The 22,032-nt window shown below is 45.2% G+C and overlaps 1 protein-coding gene across 2 annotated transcripts in view; it reads left to right on the plus strand.

Moving 5' to 3' along the window:
- Positions 1-10,652: 10,652 nt before the first annotated feature.
- MAP3K5 (mitogen-activated protein kinase kinase kinase 5) overlaps positions 10,653-22,032 on the plus strand; it is a 1,851,596-nt gene continuing 1,840,216 nt past the window's right edge. For both annotated transcript variants that reach the window (XM_069607656.1, XM_069607657.1), the window contains exon 1: positions 10,653-11,735. In XM_069607656.1, coding sequence (XP_069463757.1) covers positions 11,360-11,735 — 376 coding nt within the window. In that variant the 5' untranslated portion in view covers positions 10,653-11,359. The remainder of the gene's footprint in view (positions 11,736-22,032) is intronic.

Here is a 22,032-nt window from a genome sequence, read left to right on the forward strand (position 1 = left end):
TTCTCTCCCCTGCGCTCTCCAATACGATGATCCAGTCTTAGTGCTAAATCAATCATAGCCGTACATGTACTAGGTTGAGGTTCTACTTGAGGGATAGCATCCTTCAATTCCTCTTTTAGCCCTTGGTAAAATAACACAGTCTGTTTATTCTCAGGCCAATCTGTTTCAATCACTAACCTGTTAAATTGGGTAACATATGAGACCAAGTCACGACTTCCTTGCCTTAGAGCTACCAATTCTTTGTCTTGAGCCAAGGAAACTTCCCGGCGATCAAACAATCTTCCAAACTCCCCTAAAAAACCATCCCAATTATATAATAAAGGATCATCATTTTGCACCAAAGGCATTGCCCAAGCTGCCGCATCTCCAGTTAAATAGGAAATAACAAATGCTGTTCTAGCCTGTATGGTCTCAAAAGCCGTAGGTTTACACAAATAATTAAGTTGATACTGTGTTAAAAGGTCATATATTTCTATGGGGTTCTTGTGAATCTTTCTGGTGCGGCTAATGGCACACTACTAGGGGACTGCACAACCACTGTAGAGGTGGCTCTACCAGTTTGACCTCCTGTGGAGGTTCCCGCCCCATCCAGAGCGGTACTTTGTGCTACCAAACCCTGTACCTGGGCTTTCAATGTACTGGATTCCTGTCTAGCCTGCACTAGCTCCACTTGTATGTTTTGTAGTGCTTTTAGCACATCCGCTAAAGAGGGAGGATTCATATCCATTTGGCCTGGGTGGTTCAATTGCCCTGAAATCGGGGGCAGGTAATTCTGTCAAACTTATAAAGGAATAGGGGACTCGACCCCCTCTCCTGAACCACAGAAGCCGAATAGATCGACCCTCCCACTGTGGTTGGCACGGGTGCCTGAAAATAATATCACAGGAAACCACGTGGCAGCCAATGGGGGGAAGACAGAGTTAGGGAAAGGGGATGGAGTAACAAAGGAAAGGAAGGGGAAACATAAACAAGCAAGTACATAACAATATACTCAATACTCCTATACCTGTACCTGTAAATCCTGAACACCTAGCCTAACCGCCTAGACATGCAATGAACCTGCTACATACCCACAGTAGTGTACCTTATTAGTGGCCATGTAAGACACCACTTTGCACACCACAAAACATAAGGTTAGCACTTTGAACATAACATAAGACTGAAACAGCCTGGGACACATAACTCTTGAAACACAGAGGTTTGCATACAAGCAAAATGGCACAAACAAAGGGATGTCCCTTTCATGAAGATTCAAAGACTCATGGCCCATTGGGCACAATGAAGCAACAAACAAGGGTTCACAACAATTACACAAAACACATGCCCTCTTGCTGTGTGGACCCTAAAGAATGAGGATATCCTCCTATAATCCCAGCGCACTTTTTGTCAGTTCTGAGACTCATAGGGTAGCGCACTGTTTGTCAGTTCTGAGACTCATGGTGTGTTTCCTCACACATCGCGGGTCTCCTTACACATAGCGTATTTCCTTACACATAGCGTGTTTCATCACACACTCTCACCATGGTTCGTATCATAAATAAACAAGCAGAATAAATCATGCTGTAACACCAAAACATGAGCAATGCATTAGTAAACTTAACTGATGGTCCGGATGCCTCACGAGGACATCCGGACCCTGAAGTTCGATGGGCAACACTCTGAAGGAAGCTGTTTCACCGCCGCGGCCCCGCGACTGTTTCTTCTCCTGCTTAGAAACCGTGAAGCTCCAAAAATCCTTCGGCGTCCAAACGCTCCTGCATGCCCTCACGTCCTCAGCTGCCGCCGCCAGTGCTGATAATCTGTAATTACCTGCACCGAGGCATGGGCGGCAGCGAGTTTTTAAACAGTATTAAACAGTATTACTAATGACCAGCTGGCGTGCCACGCGAACTGGAAACTACACTCATCCCAAAGCCTGCTGGGAAATGTAGTTTATCACCTCTTGGGACATAAGAAGCGCCGTCCTCTACCCCAAATCATTCCTGACAATCTGCTTTTGTAACACAGTTATTTGTTCTGAGCAAACTTTATTATATTTTAGTTTTTGGTTTAGTTTCTGTTGACTCCCTTCTAGAGAGTCAGCCTTTTCCTGACACTCCATTCTTAAGGCATTTAATTGTGCCTCATTGTCTGAATTATTCTGTCATTGTAGGGCCAAGTCCTCTTTTAGCTGTTTGATGTAATTTCCAGATTCTGCCCTGAATCTTGGCTCTTTTGCAATTTTTGTTCCGCTAATTTTAGTTCAGTCTGGATTTTAATTACGAGTTCAGATTGATTTTGCGCAAGAGTTGTATTTTCTTCATGCTTTTCCTGCATCACTCCCATATGGAGATATATGTAGGCCGTGATTCTGACAATTTTAATCTGCTCCTTTTTAATTTTCGGAGTCATGTACAACTCGCTCAAAGTTTCATGTAATAGGCCACCATCCTGCCACGTGTCCAAGTCCATGGTGGTAACCTGTTACATCATTTCTTCTAGCCAGACTTTTTCATCTTGCTCTGGCCATTCCCCCCTAACAAATAATTTGTGCAAAAGGTGCTCCCTAGCCATATTGATCTCTACTGTGGCCATTTTGGAAAGTGTACTTTCTTTATTAATTTTGTTTAAGTACGGGTAATCTGTATTCTGTTTCTTTTTGTCTATTTTTTGGGTTGATTTAGCTTGAATTTTATACACAGGCCTGATACATAGGATTTTTGTTTTGGGGAAGCGCTTCTACAGCGTAATACAGTGTTCCAACCACTCAAAGTATCACTACCTTGAAGGTTAGCCTGCTGTATCAAGCTGTCATGGGTGAATAAACAATCCCAATTCCTGGATGAGCCCCCAATTTGTGAAGGATTCCAATCGGGCGTCACACACCGGACCAGGACACTTGGTCTCAGCCTACGATGCAGCGCTCAATGAGAATACTTTTTATTTCTTTTCTACGAATTTGAATTGAGCCGATACAAAACCCATCTCACACCCCCTTTTACAAATACCCCGGGTCACAATGGACCATGAACCAAGCTGGTGGGTGGTAATACAATATTTATTTATTTTATTTTCAAAGGAAATCACACCATTTTTATATTGGACAGGAATCACCAATGGGGTGATAATTACAATGAAAACCCACTGAAATACACTTGGCTATCCTTCTACAAGAACATATACATGCACACATAAATAGGAGCACTTTTTCTATTCGGGTAGATAGCACCCGAGTTAAGGTTTCCCCCTGCAATGTTCCCTCCAAACCCAATTAATCGAATTCTGAGTGGATAGAAAGAATCAGCAGGGTGCCAGCAAACAGAATCAAAATCCGACCTTCCCTCACAAAACGGATTTTAAAACCCTTTGCAATGCCATAATGTTTCTTTTTATAAAACAGGTGAAATATAAAGAATCGGAATGCAGTTTTTAAGCTGGGTGATAGACAGGGACAATATAGAAGTGAAAGAGTGACTATAGCTGAATACTTGGATGAGATTTTCAAGGGGAAAGAAAGTCGGTTTTGGCAAAATAAAGTAGTTAAAAATAGAAAATTGGTTTGGAAAGAGAAAGGACAAGTTTTACTTAAACTAGATCATCAAGAAGATAGTGCTGCCCATGAAACAGGTTAAGCGGCCGTGTTAACCCCCTTTACGCCGCGTGTCTCTTTATGTGGAAATTAATTAAATTATTCAAAATATTGCTAAGGAGTTACAAGATGGGGTGAATAAAAGGATGGTGCTAACACTAGAAAATCAAGGACAGGATGCACAGAGAATTCTAACAGTTTTAAACATGTTCCCAGGGTATGAATAGGATTACTTAGAACAAGGTTGTGCAACATAGGGCCCGCGGGCCACAATGCGGCCCTCCAAGCCATTTGATGTGGCCCGCGAGGCTCAAGAGAGTCTGTGGACCCGATTTATTTATTTATTTCTGCAATGTTGGTCGAGTACGGTACCCGACGAACATTGCAGAAATAAATAAATAAACCAGGCCTTGGCAGAGGAGCAGGACGTGGGGAGGACTGTTACTGCCTCTGGTGACCACTGCAAGGGGGCACCAGAGGCAGTTACAGGCCTCAGCCACGGCCCAGTTTATTTATTTGCGCAATGTTTGTCGGGTCCGAGGACCGATTAATTTATTTATTTCTGCAATGTTTGTCGGGTGTGGTAGGTGCCCGACCATATTGCAGAAATAAATAAATTAATCGGGTCCACGGACCCGACAGACATTGCCCAAATAAATAAATAAACCAGGCCATGTCAGTGGAGCAGGACGTGGGGAGGACTGTTACTGCCTCTGGTGACCCCTGCAAGGGTGCACCAGAGGCAGTTCAGTTACAGACCTCAGCCACGGCCCGGTTTATTTATTTATTTGCGCAATGTTTGTCGGGTACATGGACCCGATTAATTAATTTATTTCTGCAATGTTGGTCGGGTATGCTACCAACAGTTACAGGCCTCAGCCATGGCCCGATGTATTTATTTATTTGGGCAATGTTTGTCTTTGTCTCTGCAGCAATGAATTTGCCCAGATTACCAGGGCTCAAGTCGAGGGTGCGTGGGTGAACTGAGTCCACCCACATTTTTAAGAGGGTGGACTCAGTCTCATTGAACCACAGCCATCAAGTATGCAGGCTGGACAACTCACCACTGCACTAAATAACCTGATGAAAAATGACTAAGGTAAAATGTCCAATTTCGGTACTGCAAAATTCAGGGAAAACCTTTGTATTGGTTCTTGGAGTTTTGGAGTTTATATGTGCACATTTGAACGTGTTGATTTTATGGAAGGTGAATGCCTTTTGTCCTATGCAATTTGGGTGGTTGTGAAAAGCCAATTTAGTGAAATATGCATATTTCAATTTGAACTTCAAATATCTGATGTCACATCACATTGCAACAGAGTTTACCTTTTTGATATGTGGGCGGATCCATGTGCAAATGGGCAGACTCTTCTGTGACTGTGGGCGGGGCATACATCTCAGGGTTTTTGATTTTCAAATGTAGGCAGGTATGCCTTGAAGGGGGCACCAGAGGCCTCAGCCACGGCTTGGTTTATTTATTTATTTGGGCACTGTTTGTCGGGTCCATGGACCCGATTAATTGATTTATTTCTGCAATGGTGGATACAAGTACCCGACCAACATTGCAGAAATAAATAAATTAACCGGGTTGTGGCAGAGGAGCGGGACGTGGGGAGGACTGTTACTGCCTCTGGTGACTCCCGCAAGGGGGCACCAGAGGCAGTTACAGGGCCCAGCCACCGCCTGTTTTATTTATTTATTTAGGTAATGTTTGTCGGGCCCGTGTCTTATGCCTGACTCCCATGTGTCGGCTGCGAGGAGCCATCGTGAACCACACACTGTGCCTGGTTTGCCACTCCGCGTTACATGGGTAGAGGAAGGAGAGGGCCTGTTGTGGTTTGGCCGACAGGAAGTCTGACTGCAGGTAAAGACCCCAAGAGGTAACATTGCGAACATGGTTTGCTGGAAATTTACCCATGCCCTTTCCTGGCCATGTGGAGGCTGGGCATGGGGACGCTGGCCCTAAATGCTGTTGGGTAAGCAGAGGCTGGCTGTACCTCTTACAGGGCATGTGGCCGTAGGCCAGCCGTGAGGACTCTTGCGTTACCGGGTGCTTGCCACATCTTCTAGAGTTGGGAAATGTGGAGGATCCACAGTTGCCTCTGCCAGGTTTTACCTTCAGACCTTTTTGCCCTTTCACCAGCACTACAGGCCCAGTGTGCCACGAAGGGCAGGCTTCAGCAATTCTGTTCAGCCCAGGTCCCTGTGGGGAGACCGAACCGATTAATTTATTTCTGCAATGTTGGTCGGATACAGGTACCCAACCAACATTGCAGAAATAAATGCATTAACCGGGTCGTGGCAGCAGTGGCGTCACCATTAACACAGAAGTAATTAATGTGTATTACAGAGGTAAGCTGGCATATGTATTGGGCACACTGCATATGCTCAGGCAGCATCAATCATGCTTTGTACAGGACAATGTTGGCCTAAATTGGGAACAGCCAGCATAGACATGTTGTTACAGAGGCATATTTTGGGCACAACCAGCATGCCAATGTGTTACATCAGTGACAGTGCTGTCTTACACTGGACACAGTGATCATTAAAATGTGGTGTGTTCTAAAATCTTCTTGTCTGCTGTTGGTGACATGGAATGTACATGTTCCCCTTTATAACTGATTGTTAACTTATGGATTTTTGGACACTTTTCCTGCTGTAAAATGCACCATTTCAGCCCCATATTTGGAAAATAAATCTTGGGGGCTAACCATCCCTAGATCCTTATAGCTCCCTCGCTACACTCGGTCACCTCCACTTTTTCAGAAAAATATCAACACACACACACTGGAAGAAATCACAAGAAACTAACCTTTGATCACTGCCCCAGACACTAAATGCTTTCTTTGGGTCTGCATGGCTACCACTGCATGCGATGCTCTTGTGTCAAAGGTCACACACCATCGCTTTTTAATATACAGCTTTGGGTGAGGTTGTTGACTTTTGGCTCGCCGGCCCACCGGCTGACAATAAGTTAATGCTTCGACCCCTCATTCAGAAAGGTTGGACAAGCCTGACTTAGAACATAGGACAAAGACAAAGAATCAAGATGGGATAGGTTATGTGTTGCTATGGTATGGGGAAATACTCACAATCCACACTTGAGTTTGGGATTTGGGACAGCCATCCGGGTTCTGGACTCAAAGGGCTCTGGTCACAGCACGGCGGGCACCCCTTACAGCAAATAGCTGGGCAAGTCTGGTCACTGGATGGCAAGGGTACAGCGGGCATGCAGGTAGTGGGCAAAAAGCCAGTCTGGTCACAGGATACTCCCATAAGGGTACCACAGCCTTTTCCCCTTTGTTATTGGGATTTTTAGTGGGGTTTCTGGATCAATGACCTTGCTGGGATAGGGTCAGCTATGCTTTGGCCTGGCAGTAGAGTCTGGAATCTTGCAAAGATGGATCTGGAGTGTCTGGATACGCAGGCGCTGGAAATTCAGGAGAGAGTGTGTGTCCCTGTGAGCTCCTACCCCTTATATAAAGCGGGTGACATCACCGAGTTTATTGTTGGGCAGAACTAAGCTAGACCTACCCCCAAGAACAGCCTATGTTGGCGCCTCCTCCAGGAGGGGACTCAGTTTATGGGTTTGTGTTTTAAGAGATACAAAGCCACCACAGTCCTTTTCGCCAAACATCCATCTTAACATAAATCACACATTTGTACAGTGGTGGCAATTTTGCAAATGACATAGGCAGATTACATATTTCACACAGAGCATGGCAGTCCAACTCTCACATTTGTAGGACTTTGTTTTGTCCGTCTCATAATTTTTCGTCATTTTCAATGAAATTGTTTTACCTAAAATTCTATAACTTTATACATGTGTATATATTATCATAAGGCATGTGAGTATTACATTTCAAAGTGGCATCATATACACTTTCCTCAGAATATCAAATTCTCTGCTATTTCTGTCTCCAATGTGCCAGTGAAGGCTACCACGTGTTAAATTAAAGCCACCAAAATTGCATCTAGATTGTGAAACTTTCACATTACTTCGTTGTCCAATTTCGGAGATAAGAAGTCTTGAAATGTATTAATACATAGCCTTTCGAGCCAGATGGCCAGAAGTGTCTACCAAATAAGGGCATAGCTTCCAGTGTTGCTCTGGAGTTGGCTTTGAAGCTCCCCAGTAGAAGTTGAGGGGAGGTGATTCTCCAAAGGTCACACCTAGGCATCCCAGAATCTATTGTGTCAACCTGGCGCACAGAGAGAAGTCTGACGAGCGTGTGATATTCTGCCTCCTGGTCCATTCAGAGTTTCAAATGGCACAATTAACATGTAGGTGTCCCATAAATCCCTTGTGGCTTCCTGTGGGGGTAGGCAACTCCTGTTGTCAACACCCAAATGTCCCTTGAGCCATGGCAGAAAACCTGTTTGGGCTGATTTCCCAGTACAGCCAATGCATTTATTTCTTTATATTATTTTATTTTGTTCTGAATCAAAAGCAAGCCTGTTGAAATAAAACAACCTAAATATGTTTCCCAGCAAACCCCCCTTTACATTGCTAGGCAAGGACAGGGCCTCATTCAACATTACACTTTTAAACCAGGTATTTTTCTTATTTGCAAAAGCACATCTGAACACGTGGTGAAGTCTGCCGGGATGTCCCTTTTAAAAGGTTTTCTCTTCCATCTGAGTTCCCAACATTATTTTGCAGCCCTAGTTAGTTTCTCTTATACAGCAATCTGTGCAGACACAGGTCCACTGAAATTGACATATGCCCATAGAGCTAGGGTTTCTTTTGAAGCCTTGATTTTTGACATTGTGTAGCCCAAAAGTCAAACGTTTTTCCGTGCGGGTGGAAGTAAAGATTCTGTGGATTTCCCAGATCTGATCTGGCACAGCCTGCCATTCAGGGATAATGCTCTCTTCTGCTGGAGCACAATCTGAGTATGGATGTGCAAGGCAGGGTCTCACTGATAAAAGCAGTGTGATGTTGGACAGATATAAAGAGCGTCAGGGCAGCATCCTTTTCAATGTAAAATATTCCCTTTTCAATGGGAACTTTTTAGCAAGCAGCAGAGCAGCACTGCTTTTCAATTCGCTTCTTTTTTGCACACAAGAACACACACTGGCAGCCTTCCTCGGTGTTCTCCCTGTTCCAACTTGCCCAATAGGTGCTTGGTTAGACAGTGCAGCCATAATTTTGTAGCTGAAAAACGCTGTTTTGAAGCGAGGCAATGGTGCTCAAAGGAGCCAGCGCAGCCATTTTGCTGTTAACTGCTGAAGTGCAGCTTGGTTATGGATGGGAATTCTGCTGAGTTGGTCAATGTATTCCACGATGATATATATTATTTATAGCACGCCTATACACAAGTGTTTCAAGGCGTGACGAGGCAAGGAAGGAGAACAAGGAGGACAAGACAACGATCTTACTAGGCCAAGTGACATTGAGATCGCACAAGTGCAGGGGTGAAGGAAGGGGAAAAGTGCCAGGGGAAGGAGAGGAGGAGAAGTGCGAGACATAGGATCAAGACATATTTTTTTAAAAGAGTGCAGCCAACAGGTGCCAGTGCAGGGGTTAAGTGCAGCCAAGTGTTAGATAAGAGCAAGTAGGGGGACTTTAGGGTTGCAGATACAGCCCCAAGTGCAGTGGTGCCAGGTAACCAGTGCAATATCAAACAGGAGATCAGCAAGGAAATGTGGAAGAAAGATGGCAGAAGCAAAGAGGAAAGTCTTGAGCTGCTTCTGGAACAGAGATGGTTCTACTCAAGTTTCAGAGAGACAGGAAGGTTGTTCCAGAAGGAGGTGCCGGCCAAAGAGAGAGATCTGCCCCCACTCGTTGCTTAGAAAAGCGACTGACCCTCAGGAAGTTGGAGGCGAAGGAGCGAAGAGATCGAGAAGGAAGATACTTCTGAAGAGAAAGCTGGAGGTATTTTGGTCCCAGGCCCCCGAAAGCCTTGTGGACAATGCAAAGGTTCTTGAATTTGATCCTTTCAGCCACTGGGAGCCAATTGAGAGATTTCAGTGCTGGAGAGATACGATCCCTGGGCTTGAGGCCAAGGACAAGTCTTGCAGTCCTGTTCTGGATGAGTTGCAGAGGACGGAGAGTAGAGGCGGGTAGATTTAAAAAGAGGCTGTTACAGTAATGAACTCTAGAGAGAACCAGAGCTCTGGAGACAGTGAGCTTCAGGGGGAAGGAGAGGAAAGGAAGAATACCTCAGAGGAGGTGGAATTGGTAGTTTGACTTCTTAGAGACGTCGGAAATGTGAGGAGTGAAGGAGAGTGTGGAGTTGGAGATAACCCCAGAGGTTCTTAGCCTCACAGATGGGAGCAGGAAGAGGACCAAGGGAGTCCGGCCAGAGAGAGGCGGGAAAGATGGGTGCAGGTGTGCCGATGAGGAGGATCTCTGTCTTACTGGCATTCAGGCAGAGATCATTGGTGGCGCACCACTCCTGGATTGTAGACAGTCAGGGATGAGTGAAGGAGAAGAGGCAGCAGAGGGGAGCCTGAAGGCGAGCCGGGAGTCATCCGCATAACACGAAGTTGGGCAGAGAGCAGTGATGCAGTGGGCGAGAGGTGCCAGGTATTGCTTGTTCAAGCAGGGAGAAAGGTTAGACCCCTGGGGAACACCAGAGATGGAGAGATAGAGGAGAGGAAGGACCAAAGCTTGGGGAAGGGATGGTACGAGGGGGGAACATTGGGGGCGTAAACAGTAGCATAATAGGTTTAATGTCCCATCTCACTAACAGTTTTCAAAACTGCCATCCAGCCCCCACCCCCCCAAAAACGTTGAGGCTGGTCCGCCCTTGATAGTTTTAGGTTACCTATAAAACAGTGCTGTGAGGAATGATCCTTGGTGTGTTTAGTAATTCTGGTTGGCCCTGTGGTTGTGTGTCTGTTTATCTTACTTATCTCTCTCTCCCTGAAAGCTGTATGTGCTGACTTGCTTGCCTCAGACGTCACTCGTTGGCCGAGACTCACAGACAGCTGTTTCGAGTGAAACTAATAGAAATCTAAGACTGGCCACCGGAGGGCGCGGGAGAGTTGTCTGGACACCGACACGGCCCCCACTTGCAAGAAACTTCTGTAATCGTATTCAGAGCTGAAGAAGCTGAAGGCAGGGCTGGCCTGCTCTTTGCAGAGTGATAGGAGGGCGGGCGGGCTACTCTCAGGTTTCAGCGTGTGTGTGCAGCCTGCCCCGTACGTTTCACAACACATCACACATTAGCAGTTCTCACACTCCAGGGCCCGCTGGTGCTGGCTGGGAAGACTGAAGGCAGCCGTGAGCAGGGGGAGGAACCTTCACGCAGGCAAGGAGTTCAGAAGTAAACAGAGCCCTCCCCTCCCTCCCGGGCCGGCTAGCAGCCGCCGAGGAGCTCCCTCTTGCACCTCAGTCGCTGGCAGCCACTCTGCCTGCAGAGCCGCAGGCGGGCTGGCCTTGGTGTATTTCTTTGCCTGCGCCCAGAGATAACATTTTCCAGGCGCACGACGAGGAGGTGCCAAGCTGACGTTGACTAGTTCAGGTTCTCATTTTTTAAGATATTTTTTTTTTCTTGCGTGACTTGAGCCACTTTTACCGGCTTGCCACTGAACGCACATTTTGGAGCGGAGAACCCGGCTGTGGAGGATTGGGGGAAGTGGCAGCCAGGAAGCACCGGGCGCAATTCGGCAATGACCCCAGGTGGGGTGCTTGGGGACCCCTGGCACCTGTTGTGAGCGTTGCAGTCCGGAGAGCCTGCCGGGATGCAGAGCCCTCGCTGTCTCTGATAGGGAAGAGAGAGCGCGGTGAGTTAAAGGGCGAGGAAGACCTGCACCTGGCCGCCCTCCCTCCCGCCCGTCGACATGAGCGACAGCAGCGAAGGAATCAGCTTCTCGGTGCCGGCCTCTCCGTATGGCGCCCCCGGGGGGCCCTGCCTGCAGACAGCGGCGGCAGGTAGCCTCTGGCAGGAGCAAGAGGAGGATGTGGGCGGCGGCGTTGGTGGCGGTGGGCATGCGGCGTGCCTGGGCACGCTGCGCGCCAAGCCTGGCACCACCGGCAGGAGTACCAGCGTAGTCTATGTGATGAACGAAGCCAGCCCCGGGGTGCAGGCCATCGAAAGTGCGGCGCTGCAGAGCCTGCGGGAGGCGTGCGAGGGGGCGGCTGCCCGCCTGGAGATGCTGCCCTTCGGCAAGCTGGACTTTGGGGAGACCAGCGTGCTGGACCGCTTCTACAACGCAGGTGAGTGGTCATGCTTTTAACATGCGTGCCTATCTCCTGCTGTGTATGGGACGTGCTTTCGCTTCTGTTTTCCTCAGTAGAGCAGCAGCTCTTCCGGTAACAGCACGCCTGTGTTTACTCGCTTTACTATTTAAGCAGAGAACCTATTTGGAAATTTCCTGACTGCGCAATATTAATTTCCCGAGGTCATGATTGAATCCCTCCATTCCATTGCCAAAGGGAAGAACCTGCCTTCACATGCCAATGCTTAATTCCAGCTCTGCAGGCGCTTACTTGGGCACAGCAATTTTGGCCCACGTTGTCCTTGAACCAATTCCCCTGAATATGGCACACGAATGGATGGGTTTAAGCCAACCGTGATCTGTAATTTGAAAGCATTCGAATGTTCTTTTACCCAAGTCCATGTCTGGTTATTTCAGCAAGAAAGAAAAATCGTCCATGTGCTGTAGAGATATGGGCGTCGTTGCGGAATTATAAGACAATTTTAACAAACTAAAAGGAAATGTGTGGTGTTGGAAAACCCACGTGAAAGTTTAGTTTTCACTGCTTGCAAGAGATGCTCACTCCAGACGTATCCCATGTCTTTCAAGATAAACTCCGCTGCCGTCATCCAATGATAATCTGAAGATTTCTTTCTTAGCTCGTGCATACATTCAAAAATATAATTCGCAGTTTATCTCCTCGGCGTTCTAATGACTAATTCTTCTCGCCTGTGCATGTGGTTGCCATTTCATACAAGTGCGTGTACTTTACTTTCTTCACATGCAAGAAAATGCATAGTTTATACATCATTTTGTACCTCGCAGCCTTCAAGTTGATGAATGTTGTTCCCATGGTCACATTACATTATGGTGCGAAGAAAATCTTTAATGGTTATTGGCTCAAAGGAGTTTGCCGTCTGTATAGTTTTGGCAGGATCACACGTGGCGCGGCTACCAGTAGTGTTAGCTACAACTGCATGGCATGCTTGGTTGGCAAATTACCACACACACCCAAAGAAGTAAATCGAGCTCCCACATCATTGCCGCCCTTCTGTTCCCTCCCCACTGGCTACCCGTACCACCCTGGTCTCTGCACCCTTCCCTGTAATAGTTTTGGTATCAGGTAATATCCCCATAAATGATGTTGCCATACATATAGTTTCTTCATGAATGCTGCCTTAATGTGAGAATCCCTTCTTCAGCAACAAACGTGTGTTCGAAGAGGTAATCTGCGTCCGTTGCGTTTCCTGTGTTGTTTTTCCTTTAAGTGTTCTTCATTTGGGTCATCACAAGGCCGCGGCCATGGAGTGAAAAGGTTTGCACGGATATGGCATCATGTATTTTTATATATTATTTTGGATCATTATATTTGCCCGTGTGTTTTCACTCCAATGTGTAATGCGACAGAAGATGTTGTTGCCTTGTGCCATGTCAAACCGGTAATTTCCCACTGGAATAAACACACAATGCAATTGCAGAAAAAACGATCGATGCCTGAACGTCAGTTGGAATGTTTGCAGGTGTACACTATAGACAGCGAAGAGAAAAGTCAATGCCTCTGTAAGAACACTCTGATCTTCTTAAATGTTGTCAGTATGTCAATATTGCCCCTGTAAGAACACCTATTATCTTGACTTGGTCAGTATTTGCCCCGGAGTACAGACTCTGTGATGGCTTTGCAGAACAAATGCCACTCCAGCATTTGCCTCTGTAAGCACACACCTGTGATGGCTTTACCCCAAAATGCTGACATTTCTCCTGGAGTAAGTACTTTGTGGAACACTGCAGCATTTGCAATTTGTGAAATTACACTTCTTCCTCCTACCGCCTCACCTTCATCCAAGACTTAAGCACACTTGTAAGAAAAACGGGGGAAAAGGGAATTCTTGATGGTGAAGATTGGTCCGCTTGGTGCTGCTCCTCTTTCTCGGCCCATCCAGCAGCAGGACGGTAAGTAGACTGGCGCTTCACTCCCTGAGTCCTGCCACCAGCAAGGCCCATGAAATCTCTCTGCCAATAGGATAATAAGATGGCTGCCAATGTTACAATTGAAACCAATAGTAGGTAGATTTTCCACCTTCAGGGGATGAAGAGGGCACACCATCACATTAGGCTCAAGAGCTTCACTCTTCTTATGCTATTTATGTTCTAAATAAATCATTTGTCGAAGTAAAAAGGACCATGTGGAAAATTGAGTTGTATTGCTCTTTTATAAAATCTTGGTCAAGTATTGAAGCTTATTATTTTATAATAAGCTTCAATTTGGCAACATACATTGTGCATTTTATAATTCTCTAACTTATCTACAGAATCTTAGCAAAGATTCCCAAGGGCCTGGAGCCATTTCTTGTGCTTGCATGTTTAGAATGGAATGGGCATGCACCTTGTCTCTTGTCTTTGACCGCGTATCTTGGTTGATCTGTACCAACCTACATACTATACTTTGGGGTTTTGCCTCAGAGATGTCTCCTTAGTGGCACCTTTGAGGCAAAAACCTTGTCTACACCAGGGGCGCCGACCTTTTGTTAGCAATGAGCAACATTTGAGGTGGATGAAATGGTGAGCAACTTCAGTGCTTTGATGTAATTTATCAGCTTTCAGTCAGTGGTAAAATGATTGGGACAACACATAACTGTACTAAGCGCAATACTGCTAATAGCACTGTTAATTACCAGTAATCTCATCCAGGTGTAAGCCTAGTACAAACAATTCATAATGGCCTTAAATCTAATTTGACAGTAATTTTGGTGTAGAAATACAATCTTTAGTAAATTAAGTGGCAAACGGTGCATTTCTAGGCACTAGGCCAGGAAAATTATTCAAAAACATTGCAGGATGTAACAAAATATTTAAGTGCTTGGAATTGTCTCCCAGGAAATCGATTTGATGGCAAATGTGTTTTTAAGCGCGTTTCAACAGTAGCTTTTACTCCAAAATATAAATGCTTATTTTGGTGCTGACCCGCCCATCCCTCCAAAGGGATTGTCAGAATATTTAGGGGCACATTGTTCATTTTTAGGAGAACAGGATGAGTAACACTGGACAGAATATGGTAGAAATTAAAGATCATTTCAACCAGGCTTTGTGTGAGGGGAGAGTTATCCACCTAAAATCTAGCGGGAATAGTGCTTTTTGAAGCACTCAGGGTCCGTTACATTGAAGACAAGTGATTAGGAATAAAAAACATTTCTTTGATGGATTTGGGTACTCTTTCCCCAAGAATCCTGTGGGAAATATAGTTGTAAGTGGTGCATTTTTAGGCATGTTAGTGGGCCAGTAACATTGTTCACAAATTGGAACTTTTGAAGACACATTACAGAAGGGGTGTTTTTTTTTCCTTCATAGTGTACAAATTGCATGTTTATGGTTGCATACCTCACTTGTTAAGTGCACTCCCTTGACATGGGGTGAGCCTGCACTTCGCAATTTCAAATTTCACAAAAGGTAGCAGGCGCTCCTCTCTCCAGAGAGAACATGGCATGATAACCTGTTCTGAGGTTGAGTTTTTGCAGCACACGCTTTTTGCTCACTGTACCTTTCACAGATGGGAAATATCCATTTGCATATCAGTCTTTGTCGCGCCCACATGGGCAGTCCAGCACCGAAATGCTATGGCAATTTCTCTCTGGGGAGCAGGGGACCACGTCTGGTTGCCCCCAGGTAACTTAGGGTGACCAACCCCAAGTTCCTTACACATATTTCACAAAAGGTGGTAATCTTGTTCAGAGAGGAATTGCCAACAGCATTTTTGCAGAGGAGCGCCTGCTACCTTTTTTTGACATATCTGTTGGTCACCCTAAGTTACCTGGGGGCAACCAGACGTGGACTCCCTGCTCACTGTGCTTAGAGAGGCTCAGCTTCACCTCACTGATGATGCCCAACAAGGCTGAAACACGTGTATGGGGTTGCTGTCGGTACTCTTGTTCAGAGAGGAATTGCCATAGCATTTCGGTGCTGGACTGCCCATGTGGGTGGGACAAAGGCTGATATGCAAATGGATATTTCCCATCTGTGAAAGGTACAGTGAGCAAAACGCGTGTGCTGCAAAAACTCACCTCAGAACAGGTTATCATGCCATGCTCTTTCTGGAGAGGAGCGCCTGCTACCTTTTTTTGGCACACTTTGCAAGTTCAAACCTGTGTCAGGGTCGACTTAGCCATTCATCGCTCGAGGTTGGTGAATTCAGTACATTACATTGGGTAATATCTGTTCTTATAGAATTTAGACGCAGGAAGAATCTAGCAAGAAACACTATACTAAAGTAAAAATAATGACTATGGCCCTAAGAAATTATTTTCAGTAACTTAAGTCAATTGCAATTGGTAGCTACAGTAACTAATTGTGCACAATTTGGAACTAATTCCCCGTAGCAGCCCAATAGTCACATGCCAGATAAGCAAATCATCGTACAATGTGAATTTTCCCACCAGGCACTGCAAACTTCAGATGTAAAGAAATTAGCATAGCAAATTGTTTAAGAAGGTAAGTTTGAGCATGCATGCCACTTATTTGTCCAATATGCAGGTACCAGCTGCATAAAGGCACAGAAGTTGGCAATTGTCACCAGAACACAAACATGGATGTTTGGTTTTATTTTCCCCTTAATGCACTTCCGTACTGGAAAGAATAATCAGAAGATGAAAATGTCCTAACAAAGGTTATGCAATTAGTGTGGAACATTTGGTCCAAAGAATTGCATTTTGGCAACAAACACAATCTTACATGTACAAAAGAAGCTTATTGGAACTTCCTTGACAGTTGGGCATTCAAGTCACTTATTTTCGTACTATTCGGCAAGTAACCTCTTTACTGTCTACCTGAGTGCAGCAGGGGAAGGCTCATTTGGCAGTAATATTATCTTCGTAGATTGTGTACTTGATCCAGCCAGCGATGCACTCATAGTGTACAAGAGCTCCAAGTGACATAGAAACGTTGAGTGGTAAGACAGGGATTGTCTCAATAAGGATGGGTTCAGTGGGGAGTAATTTATACTCCTTATTACAGGGCAGTACAATGGGTATTCACATGGATGGCCAGGCTAGCCTAGTTTCTGTGCTTCAAGTTCTCTTCAATCACTGCAGACAGTATGATCTGAAGCCCCAAGAGCTTAATTTCCGTAGCCACCCGCTTGCTCCCTGCACCCATGTGGCCTGCCTCACCACTCAGACCACTCTACGGATGCCTCCACAGCTAATGTTTCAACAACTAACAGTATGGCATGCCTGTCAAATAGAGCAGGCTGATTGGCTAGCCTTCCCGCTAAGTTACGGCTCAGGGTACACTGCCATTGTTGTCTCATCCCTGAATGTCCTTCTTAGCCTCCACAAAATGGCCCAGAGCAACTGGCGAGCAACATTTTAGGGTCAGGAGCGTAACATGTTGCTCGCGACCTACACGTTGCGGATCACTGGTCTACACCACGGAACCTACTCGCATGTCGAAATTCAGGTTTGTAGCATGTTGGGAAGTATGCTGAACGTTTCGAGCACGCGCACACTTCATACATATATATAGATTTGCAATTGGTTGCCTCTGCTGTCAATGTAATGGAAAGCGTCCCAATTGTCAAGGATTGGTGGAACGGTGTTGGGTTTGCTGTTTTTCTTAGTATGTGCCTATTTTGTGTTAGTACCTTAAGAGGTTTTATCACTTGGAATAGTTCTGAATCTTATTACTGTCCGTTGTGTCCTAATTTCCATATTGTAATTGTTTATTTGTACTGCGCTTATATGGAAGTGAAGTGCTTCATATCTCCCATCTCTTGTCTTGCATGCTGTGCTGCATGTTTGGCTATGATGTAGAATTACTTCTGTAAGTATGGATTGTTCAGTGTGTGGGGTTCCTGAATTTTCTTGAGTAACAGATGTGAGGCTGGCTGTGAGTGAGGATGTGCCCAGATAGTCCCCTGACTATGAGACTTATCATCTTCCTATTACCTAAAAAGAATAAAGCAACCTCCTTTTCTACTAGAGTCTCTGGAGTACTTGTCAGGGAACATAATTTCACTGAAGACGAGCGGGACACTGTATGTGGCTTTGGCTGTGCTGGGGGAGGGAGGCGAGCCTTTATGATTTTCCACAGCCCCCCCAAAGAGAGATTATCTTCCTCCTTTACCATCATGCCCATCTCCTAAAGGTGCAGTGTTCCACCTCTGCTGCCTATTTCAGCTGCCATCCATGAGGCCAGTACAATATTGTGTGTTGAAATTTAAAATCTTTACCACTGGTGAATCTCTTGCAACTGTACCCACTCAGCTCCTGTAGTGCTGTGCTGTTGTCTTTCTGACCTACGTCGGGGGCTTGTCAGGGCTACTGAGGTGTGGAATACTTGCTGGAGTGCTTTAACATATTTGAGGCATATGCCAGAGTGCAACACTGGCACTTGGCACTAGCTAGTGATATTTGTCTCACTGGTAGTAAGAAATGATGTGCGGTGAGTATTTATAGAACTGAGATGGCAAGTGACTTTTGTATGGCTGGTGTGGCCAAAAACCTGCCTATAGTCTCCTCCCAGGTGGCCAGGAGAGGGCAGACTCTTCCTAATCCTGGGGGATGTGTTCTGCTGGAGGATAGCCTGGGTAGAGACAAGGCCCTGGGTAGTGGGGAGATTCCAGAGGATGAGACATGGTATTCTTCCTCTGTAAGGGATACTCTCACTGCCATTCCAGAAGAGGTTATTGTCATTCGAATACATTTCAGCTTATAGTTAAAACCAAGGTACTAACACCTAGGATTCACATATCTAAAGCTATTTCATCGAAAGGACATGTCTTTTTATTATTATTTTTTTTTATCCCCAAGTTTAAATGTCCCCCCTCAATAAAAGGTACACTACAGAGAATGGTGAAGTGTTGCCTTTTTGCTACCATCTGTCTCTAGTAAGGTTAAACTCCACAATCCCTCTGCTAAAAAAATATATTAAGAGAATTAACACCACTCTTAGAAGTGTTGAAGTGGAAAAATCGAATTTCCTTAAAATGAACCACGTCTCCCAGAATCCCTTCTAAAGCAAATATCAGCACATACTCTTTGAAGTGACTCAAATCCTTTTTAATTACAAAACACCCTTTTGTTTATTGCATATTTCAATTCTTTAAACACTCATTTCAAAATGACATTTAAAACCAATAGACACTACATTCAATCAGTTTATGAATAAAGTAATAAGTACATTTGAGCCCATAAGTATAGTGCACAAATGTAAAACGAGAAATTGTTCATAGTAATTATGCATAATTAATTTGGTACAATCAGTTACATATATAAACTGCAGTTTTAAAATGCTCACTTGAATTTGTGGAAAAAGGATCCAATGTGTGTCGAGTACTAGTGCATTATAATACACAAGTAAAGTGCATATGCAATCCATATCTATATAAATTGCAGTTTAACGTGCTTAATATGCACTTTGATAAGAAAGCATGCAATGTCTGTCAAGTATTAATACTTTTTAATCTGCAACGTGCTTAGTGCACATCCTATACCCATCAAAACCCTTAGTGCATATCCGATGCCTGTCAAATTCCATGTGTTTCCAGGGAATTTGGATGCTTTATTGTAAACGTATCTAATCGTAGGGTCCAATTTACGGAAGGTTCCTGCAAGTATGTCATAGGGCACTTTAGTAAAATAGTACAAAAGTCTGGGAAGGACCACCATCTTGGTCAGCGCTATCCCAACCATGAACAACAGCCGAAGTCTATTCCAAAATACTGCAGACCTTTCTATGCTTTGAATGGCTTTCAGAGTGCTGTCGGTGTGTATCGTGAGAGTAGTACCTCCTTTATTTTAATTCAAAGGCATGTAAATGTATCGCAGTAACGACAGATTGGGTAATTGAGAGGTGGGGTGTTGTGCCAATTGGAAAAATGCAGGATTTATGTTTATTAATATGCATCCTGGCCCCATTCATAGTGGTACATTCCTTGCAGGATCTTGGACATACAGAAGCATATTGTCTGCATTATAGCGAGATCACATGTGTGGACCCATGTATCGTTATTCCAGTGTCTATCCTATCTCCTCAGAGTATGCATGCCAATGGTTTCAAGTCTATTGCAGACAGGATCGGGGACAACGGCCAACCCAGTCAAATTCCTTTTCCTGATCTCCAGTCACTCTGGCAATGACGGATGTATAGCGCAATTTAATGCAGCGCAGTATAGAGGGGCCTAACTCCAAATGTTCGCAAGGTAGCCCACATCCATCCCAAGCTGACTTTTTCAGCATCTAGCGACACGAATGAGAACTGTTGGGACATGCACTGAGTTTGTGCTATAACGTGATGCAGGCATCTCATTCAATGTATTTGTGTAAATTATTCACATCAATCCCATAGTCCTGCTTCCCCAGCGCCCTCCAGTCTTCCATACATTTTGACCGTGTTGCACATATTTCACTCTCCTTTCTTATCAAGCCCTCATCCCCACATTCAGTCTATTTTATGGACCTTTGTGTCCTTGAGTGATCTAAACAGATAAGTCCGCACCCCAAATGTAACCGACAAGCAAATCCCGCACATTACCACATTCCACTCCACCTGCACATTGTCAGTCGAGCCTTTAATCTCGAAATACTTAACTATTTCAATTTCCAGCATGTCCCCATATACACTGTCCCCCAAACATTCTGCTCTAAATCTCCAAAGCTGGATACGGGCACAGTATTCTTCAAACTGTATCCTTATCACCACCGGCGAGTGGTCCGATAAAGTTTGTCCCATGTATTTTATCCCCCTGCACATGTGCAGGTGTTGTGTAGTCATAAAGAAATTGTCTATTCTTGACCATATGCAGAGTTGAGTGAAAGGAATAGTTCCTCTCGTTTTCATGCGTTGCTCTCCTCACATCAAATAACCCTCACTTAAGCTATCATGTAGGGACTGTGATGCCCTGGACTTCACCCCTGTCACAACAGATTGATCACCAGACTGGGTACAGGACATAGGCCATTTGGCTTTGGGGCAGTGACAAACTGTCAGGATATACCACATTTACTCAAAATCCCTGGGAAGAATTCACGTGTCTGTTAGGTGCGTACGTATTGATGAGACCTGTTTCCCTACCCCCAGAGAGCCCACCACCATCACATACATCCCTCATTGTCTCAGTGCACCGCGTTAACTGAAATCGGAACCACCTCTGCCATCCAAATCATCACTCCCCTAACGTATGCTGTATAAAAGGATACATGGACTTGTCCCCCCATTTCTTAAGCCAATTGCTAAATCTAGCAGATGCGTTTCCTGTATAAACACTATGCTAACCCTTGTTCTCTTCAGGTGTTCTGACTCTACACCTTTTAAGAACATTTTTCAACCTTAATACATTCCACGAGACACATTTAATGATTTCTGCCATTGCAATAAGTCCACCAGATGTCCCGACCCAGCTCAATAATGTCGGTGTTAAAAACCATCAGTCCAGCAATGCGAGCAGGATTCCCCTCCCCTCCTACTATACCGTATATAAGCAAGACTCTTTGGCCATATACCTTTCCCTTCTGTTTCCTTCCATCCGTGCCTCCCAACCCCATTGAAAACCGTAACCAATACCAAAGAACAAAGTTCTCGACAGAAAACAGCTGCCCAAGAGGCCCCGGCCCACAGGTCCATTAGTGACTGAGTACTGAGCAGAAGGTCCACCAAAAAGAGACACCATCCAACAGACCTGTACACAGCTCTTGCATTGTACCACAGTGATCAGGAACTACCACCAGTGGGCTGTGCAGAGTTTCAGATACATGAGAACAAACAAGTCCCTGTTGACTGTGTGAGTACCAAAATCCTCCTCCACTGTATTCACCCTGCATCTAAATCAGCAACCAGTTCCTGGCATGTCTCTCCATCTCTTTGTCTTTCAGCCCAAGACGAAGATGCAAACCTCTCATACACAATATGTGTTCAGGTAGGGCTCTCTGAGCCCTCCACTGGGTGTACGGGTCTGTGATTGCCTGCCCCTCGCATGATACCCCATCAGCTGCAGTGTTCTTCGTACCCCAAAACCCTTGACCCCACTGTACAGCAGTCAGCCTGATCCACCTTTCCTTTTTCTGAGGTTCCTCATCGATATTCCGCTCTGAGCCATTATGAGGCGAGCATCTTCTCCTTGCTTCTACAACCAGGCCATGGGTTCCTCAGGTGAGCCGACGAACAATGATTTAGCATTGTGTAGTATTTTAAGTCTGACAGGAAAGCATAGCATGTAGTTCAGTTGTGTGCGTCATGGGAGAAACTTGATGCTCTGCTGTGCGCTTGGACCATACATGTTTAGTCTGGGAAGACCACCAGTTTCCTTCTACCTCTGTACATCTTTCCAC

Source organism: Ambystoma mexicanum, chromosome 4q (assembly GCF_040938575.1).
Source record: "Ambystoma mexicanum isolate Mex_15411 chromosome 4q, UKY_AmexF1_1, whole genome shotgun sequence".
NCBI classification, from domain to species: Eukaryota; Metazoa; Chordata; class Amphibia; order Caudata; family Ambystomatidae; genus Ambystoma; species Ambystoma mexicanum.